The 7,963-nt window shown below is 37.5% G+C and overlaps 1 protein-coding gene across 1 annotated transcript; it reads left to right on the top strand.

The window, feature by feature from the left end:
* The first annotated feature begins 356 nt into the window (after window positions 1-356).
* LOC137500826 (uncharacterized) lies at window positions 357-7,621 on the top strand. Its single transcript, XM_068227556.1, has 7 exons — window positions 357-492; window positions 731-1,001; window positions 1,111-1,175; window positions 4,286-4,358; window positions 5,349-5,459; window positions 7,178-7,225; window positions 7,302-7,621. The coding sequence occupies exons 1-7, from the start codon at window positions 361-363 to the stop codon at window positions 7,598-7,600; spliced, it is 999 nt and encodes a 332-aa protein (XP_068083657.1). The 5' UTR covers window positions 357-360; the 3' UTR covers window positions 7,601-7,621.
* Window positions 7,622-7,963: the final 342 nt, after the last annotated feature.

Genomic DNA, 7,963 nt, shown 5'->3' with positions numbered 1-7,963 from the left:
AAGTACAGCACCAGAAACAATTTCTCTAGGTTATTTGGTAAGCTTACAACTATTTGCATGATTTGCTTGCCGCATAAGGGCCAGTTGTACGAACAAGGAATAAATCTCCGTATAGCTATTCCCGGTATAAGCAATTCCTGGTATATCCTCGAGAGTCTGTTGTACCATTCCACATTATTCCGTGGTTAGCTATACCGGGTATAACGCCAGTGACGATGAAGGTTGGCAATGCTTACGTCATAAAATCGACCCGCACTGCGATCTTCTACTGTTACTTTTCGACAACAACAACAACACCACGTGTGCATTAGTAACTGTGATTCATTTTTTTGCTTGTGTTTGAAGTAGTTATTGAACATCATGTCGCAGCAGCAGAAGAAAAGGGCTCAAAATTACACCTATGAAGAAGCTTTACAGCTAATACGCACTGTAGAGTGTTATAAGGACGTCGTGGAAAATAAGAGGACGGATGCAGTGACGTCTAACGAAAAGGTTAGTGTTCGTTTAGTATTATTTCATTGTGCAGTCAAATTGTAATATATTTTAGTATTATGATAGACTGCTGACCATTAACAATTTAATTCAGATTTGTTCATTGTAGCATTGGTTCTAGTCTCCCAGTAAGTTATTTTTTGCCCTGTAGTAAGAGCCTGTATTATCAAATGCAAGTAAAGTAAATATATTATAGGTATACATCTGGATTCTAAGTTAATTGTTCTCATTTTTATAGACAAAGGCTTGGGAGAAAATTGCTGCAGATTTCAATGCCCAGACCACAACAGGAAGAACGGGTGAGCAGCTACGCCAAAAATTTGACTCCCTTAAAAAGGAAACGAGGAAGTACTGTGCAAAGCTGAGGCAGCAGAGACTGCAAACTGGTAGTGGGCCACACACAGAAATTAAGGCCAACCCTCTGTATGATAGAGTTCAGGAACTCATCAAACTATCTGCAGAGGGTAATCAAAGTGTATTTGATTCAGATGCAACATTTCTGTGTGAAGGTTGGTTTTCATTATGTAATTGATCAAAAATGGTATTCGTATTATGAAAACTAACATAAATATGAATTTTCAGAGTAATGTAAGTTGATCTACAATTCTGTATTTTCAGTGCCAGTAGAATCTGCAAGTGGTGATTCGTTGCAGTTACAGTTGCCTAATGTTGAATTAGATAAGGTAAGTCTTTAACAAGCAAGATTTGTATGGGGATAACTTACCATGGATAACATGCTTTGTTTTAGTGCATGGGTAGCAGTTAATCTACGTAGCCTACTCAGTTTTATATATACTGTATATTTTTTAACCCGTACATGAACTGTGTGGGTTCACACAGAAACTCTGGTGGTTTGGTGACAACTGCCTTCTTGCTACCTATATGCAAGTTGATACAGTAATATTAATTCAGTATCTTCTGCCTAATAAAACAACACGTCACCTACTTTTACTGTAAGGATTTACTTTGGAAACTAGCCTGCATGGTGACCATGATCGTTAACTTGTCAAGTCTTTATGGTCTCATGCTGCGGTTAGTTTGTTCGAATTCAGTTGGTGGAAAAATTTCACCATCTGAATGCTGGTCATGCCAAAAGCTCACTTTCAGTAGCAAACTTCTCTTCAGTGCTCGTATAGAATAAGGGCATGTGATGCTGTTGGTAATGATTCGTCCATCAGACGTTGCGCTTTGAGCAGGACCCTTCATGCTATTCGACAGGGATAAGCTATCTGCCAACACTGGGTTTCACACCGTATGGGCAGTGGCGGGGGAGCACAGTAGCTATAATTGGTTGCAGTGCAAGATTATGTAGTAACCTCCCACTTGTAACCTAACCTAACCAAGGAAAAGGGGTTGCAGTATAATTAAATATGTAATCAGCATGAATTTAAACAAGAAAGGAAGGGAGTGGTGTAGATTGAATAATAGCTGTACCTAAATATCAGAAGGATAATTCCTGCATAGATTCTATCTTGTGAACAGTATAAATTTGAATAGGTAAATTTAGTTCCTGTGCTACTATATCTGGGATGACAATGGAACATGTGTCCAAAGGTGATTTTAAATACTATTTTGTTAGTGTTCAATCCTTGGTTCCTAAATTCATGACAACTTCTCCTGGGAATCAGTCTGCAAAAATAAAGAGAGGAGATTTTACTGAACTTTAAATAGTTGTTGTGTCCATTATGTCATGTGTCCTATATAGAACCATTAACCATCAGCAGTTTGTATTTTTGTTTTGTTTTTTACAGGGTAAGTGATACACAATAATGATTTGCTGGTATGTTGATGTGTTCCTTTGCAGTTAGGATTTGCTATTTCTGGGGTGAAAAGATTTAGCCTATTCTTTGAGGATTACATGCAGGTGTTGTCAAGCTGAAATTATCTCAGTGCCAATCAATCAATCACTACTGATCTGCATTTTGGGCAGTCACCCAGGTGGCAGATATGTTGTTTTCCTAGCCTTTTCTTAAGTGATTTTGAAGGAAATGGAAATTTATTGAACATCTCCCTTGGTAAGTTATACCAATTCCTTAATCTCCTTCCTATAAACAAATATTTGCCCCGATTTGTCCTCTTGAATTCCAAGTTTATCTTCATATTGTGATTTTTCCTACCTTTAAAGACACCACTCAAACATATTCATCTACTAATCTCTCCACTGACAGCTCGCTGCATACCGCTTATGATATACATGTTGATTTCCATAGTGAACCTAAAATATTTGTCCCGAATGAGTAAATTTATAAGACGCATGACTAGTGTATACCGTAGAGGCCACTTGGTGCTACTGGCAGTGCCAATGCAGTACGAGAGACTATGCATCTTGGTGGGTGTGCTAAGTACCAACTGGTGAGCCCAACTTAGCACACAGGGGGCAACCAGGAATGAATTAGCTGGAAAATTTATAATGTCCAATAATGAACCATTTATATTGGTACTCCATACCACTTTTAGTCGAGCACCTCGTCTCCTTTCTCCCAGGTGTTCCCAGCCTAAGCTTTGCAACATTTTTGTAACGTTATTCTTTTGTCGGAAATCGCCCAGAACAAATCGAGGTGTTTTTCTTCGGATTTTTCCAGTTCTCGAATCAAGTAATCCTGGTGAGGGTCCTATACACAGAAACCATACTCTACTTGGGGTCTTACTAGAGACATATGCCCTCTTCTTTACATCCTTACTACAACCCCAAAATACCCTCGTAACCATGTTCAGAGATCTGTACCCTTTATTTACAATCCCATTTATATGATTACCCCAATGAAGATCTTTCCTTATACATACAATGATTCTCATAAGGAACGTTCACCCCATCAACGCAGTAATTAAAACAGAGAGGACTTTTCCTATTTATGAAAGTCACACCCTGACTTTTAACCTCAACTGATATTATGGACCCTCACACCCAATAAAGATCTGAGTGTGAGGCAGATGAACATTCTCAGGTTCCTTCTGAGCAAAGGCATTTAATTCTCTATATTTTCCCTTACGATGGTACATTGAAATTACATTCTGTGCCAGTACATTGGTTCCACATTTTAAGTAAATTAAGTTTCACAATTTATTGAATTAAAATGCAGTCTGTATCAGTTCACTGTCTAAAAATCATTTACTCTGGAACTGACTTTCAGAAACTACTGAAGATTCAACGTAGTTTCTGAAAGCCAGTTGTGAATTAAATGATTTTTACAACGTGGGTTGATACAAACTGTATTGTAATTTAGTCAGTTGTATCAAGCCATCATCACTGTGATAATTATGGCTTAAATTTTTCATAAAGTTACACAGTTCAAGATTTAAAAATGAATGTAATTACTAACATGGGTCTCATGAAATGGTACAGACATCCCTCTGTAGACAATGCTAGGATTAGGTTACGCATTACGTCAAGTGTTGACCCATTTATGTTACTCTTGCCAATACTGTTTACAGTTGAACCATACCAAAGAGAAAGAAAGTGTCATCACTTGACTTGTAGGTTGAACTTTTATTTTATGATCTGTTCTAGGTAATCATTTAATTAGACAACATATCTTGCCAAGAACATTAATATTTATCAGAGAACTGCCATAATAAACACCATTGTGGTGGAAAAACATAATATTGCATTACCTGTTGAATCATAAACATAGATAAAAGTGAATTGAGAAGCAATCATTACTGTACTGTTAATACAAGCATACAGAGCTAAGTAATCACACTTTCTCTTCTGTTTGTTATGGTTAACCCTTTATTTTTAATGGCTTTTGCGGTTTCCATACATGATATTATGAGCATTTTCTTTTATGTTTAGGATACAGACATTCAAATTGAGGAAGATGGTAGTGTCTCCCTGCCGTTTGATGACCTCCCAAGTAGTAGTACTGGTATGTATTATGCACTCTTTGCAGAAGATGCAATAATGTTAATGCAGGGAGTCTCGTAGATATGAATTTAACAATGAATTAAATTTGTTTAGAAAGAATGCTAGGTAATTTGTAATGTCTGTAATGTGGGTGCTAGAGTTCACCGAAACAGATACCTCGAATTTAGATAGAGCATGGTAAATTTCTTCTATGTACTGGTACATCTGTTATAGGCCTTACCTAACCCTCTGAAAACAAGTAAACGGGTGGGAACTGCATCTAGGTTGTGCAATAACTTCTCCATGTTAATTTAAAATAAATTTTCTATATTCTGACATATACATAATATGAGGAGGAACATTTCATCGACACATGTAACAAATGATACTGACAAAAGATTGGATTTTCCATATACATATACAGTACAACAAAAACTGGATCTGTAATAGAAGTACTTGAGAAATACAGCAGGCCCTATATTTTCAAACACACATTCCATTGAAAAAGTAGTACATGCTGTCCATAGGCAACGCATTGTCTACCCATGTAAGAACGCTGTAAAAACTTCTACGTGTAACACATATTGTCTCAGAAATGAAGCTGTACATTGAAAAGACCATGTATAACACACCCCTATATGGGCATCCAACTTTTCTTTACAAATTGTCATGACATACATAGTATGAGGGAGTGTTGTCAGTGTGGAGAGGCAGATCTCCTCCACTTACAAATGAGTCATCTTAAGAATTGTATCAACCAAATTTCACGTGATTTTCTGCCTTCTGTTAAAAGCTCTAATTTTCTTAAGTACTCTAGACTTCTGATATGGAGACCTTCCAGCTTTCGTATGTGAATAATTTATTTTTTGAATAAATCTAATAATAATAATAATAATAATAATAATAATAATAATAATAATAAATGTAATGCAGGGGTGTAATATGTATTATCACATTGTATATAATTCATATTTTAGTGACTTACACATTTTCACACATTTTTTATTTTCAGAAATCACTTGGAACAAATATTCACCAGGAATGCTGAGGACTCCAAAGCATCCTGCTTTAAATGCTGGCAGCTACTCGATCGACTCGGTACCGATCCCTGATGTTCTCAAAGGTGAGAATCGTGACTAACACACACACACACTCTCTCTCTCAAACTACCAACAATACAGACATTTAACTATTAATCAAAAAATTCTACTAACAGACAAACTGTGACATACTCAAAATAGACCATACAAACATAAGAATCCAATCATTTGGAGACAATACAGCTGCAATATACTGCATTCAGAAGGGATACTTTTTTATTAATGTTCAAGTGATTAGTGATCCTAACCTTCAAATCAGGGATGTATTTGCTAGATGGCCAGGTTCTGAACATGATCGTACAATATTTAACTCCCATGTCGGAGCACGGTTTGAAGTGGGGACAATTAATGAAGTGGTCTTGTTACGAGATCATGGATGCCCTTTAATAAAAAGTGTTTAACTCTGTGCTACTTACATCCTAAAATGAGACCTCGAAACCGTTATAAACAACAACATAACACACACACAGAACTCTGTGAGGAGGATTATAAAGGTCTGGAAGAGGCAATTTCTCGTTCTTAGCTTGGGACTGTGAATCAAATGTTGGTCAACGTCTTTATGTTGACTTCATGCACCATGTTCTACAGCTGTATTAAAGATTTGCATTGTTTGTAACTCTCGCGAAAGTTAACATCATGCTAGCTGACATTTTCTGGGGAAAGATTGAGGAAACGCAAGAATCGTAACACTGTGTTAAACAACTCATGGTAGTTAGCCTTCTTTTAGCAACTGTTCATGAAAGTGGGCTTTAATTTAATTATTTCATCATTATCCGTTTAACTTCCAGGGTTGGTTCCCCCCCTCGGACTCTCAGTGAGGGATGCCGCCTCTGGGGCACTGTCCTGGAGCGTGAGATTTTGTGTTGAGGTTACAACTGGGGATGAGGTCCTGTACCTAACCCGTGATGCTGAACAGGGGCCTTGTGGGGGAATGGAAAGATTGGAAGGGGTAGACAAGGAAGGAAGAGGAAAGGAAGTGGCCGTAAGTTAGGTACCATCCCGGCAATAGCCTGAAAGAGAAGTGGGGAGACCACGGAAGACCACTTCGATGATGACTGAGGAGGCAGTCGAACCACCTTCTACTTAGGTGACTTCCTGAGGCTGAATCCTCATACCAGTTTTCAAATATAATGGCAAAGCCGGGAATCGAACCCGGGCTTCCGGAGATGGCAGCTAATCACACTAACCACTACACCACAGAGGCGGACTCTTAATTTAATTATGATCAAAATTAAATTTCTCTCCCCTTTAAATACAAACTTTGTGAGTACCCACAACAAACATTATTATTATTATTATTATTATTATTATTATTATTATTATTATTATTATTATTATTATTATTATTATTATTATTATTACAACTTCCCCATGCGGAGGCTGCCACAAGGACAAAGTATGTCGACTACACAGTATTTTGTCTTCTACGTTACTGTTGACTTTGCTATTGTGCCAGGTAGAGAAATCACCACAAGGCTCAATACCGTGCACTTGTTCATGTTTTGAGCGTGTGTGCATTCAGTGAACTGTCTCACACTAAACAAACTATATACCTTACATTTAAAAAATACCTTTTTAGTGATGGATTATGCAAACAGCCCAGCTACAAATATTAATTAAATCATTAACTGTAGATAATCTTGTCAATTTGTGTCCCACTGCAATTACATTCTGCTGGCATGTAAGTGAAAATAAGAAGTGATACAATATTATAATAGGCTTCATTTCTCTTATTCAACAGACCAATCAAGTAGTCCTACTCTGCCGTTGCAGATGGAAAATCATGATGGTATGTACCTATTATGACAAAAAAAATCCTTTTCCATACTAACAATTAGTATGAAAATATAAGATTGCTTTTATAGTTGCAGGTACTTCGGGTACCAACACAAGAGAGGCGGAGGTGGAACGTCCTCTACTTAGTCGGCGTAAGCCAATATTTAGAAAGAAGAGCTTACCACTGTCTGCAACGGGGAAGAAAATTGAACCATGGGTCACAGCGAGGACTGAAGTAGCTCAGCTGCAGAAGAGGCTACTGGAGGAACAATTGCGAGAAGTACAGAAAAGAGATGAAAGAGAAGCAGCTCTCTTTCTTATAAAGAAAAGGAGCTTAGAACTAGATGTAAAAATTAAGGAGGAGACCCTTAAAAATCTGACAAAATAAAAGATTTAAATATGAAGAAAAGTTGTTTCATACAGTTCTGATTGAAAACCTAAAGCCTAGATCCAAAGTAATCCACAAAGTAATCCCTAACAGCACCATATCCCACATCCTCATTTGCCACTGCTCCTCTCTCATCTTCAATTGCAGCATTGATAGCTTCCTGAAGCTGGGGGTCAATTTCAGGTAAGTCCTCGTTCATTCCGACTGCTAAATTGTGAAGCACAGCACTTGCCACAATTACTGCTTCCACCCTTTCAGTCTTCAATCTAATTCCATTTACCAGTACTGGAAAACGCCTCTTCCACACCCCATATGTCCTCTCAACTACATTCCTTGTTCTTATCTGTGACTCATTGTACAGAT

This window comes from Anabrus simplex, chromosome 1, assembly GCF_040414725.1.
Source record: "Anabrus simplex isolate iqAnaSimp1 chromosome 1, ASM4041472v1, whole genome shotgun sequence".
NCBI classification, from domain to species: Eukaryota; Metazoa; Arthropoda; class Insecta; order Orthoptera; family Tettigoniidae; genus Anabrus; species Anabrus simplex.
This window is presented reverse-complemented; position numbering and strand designations above follow the sequence as displayed.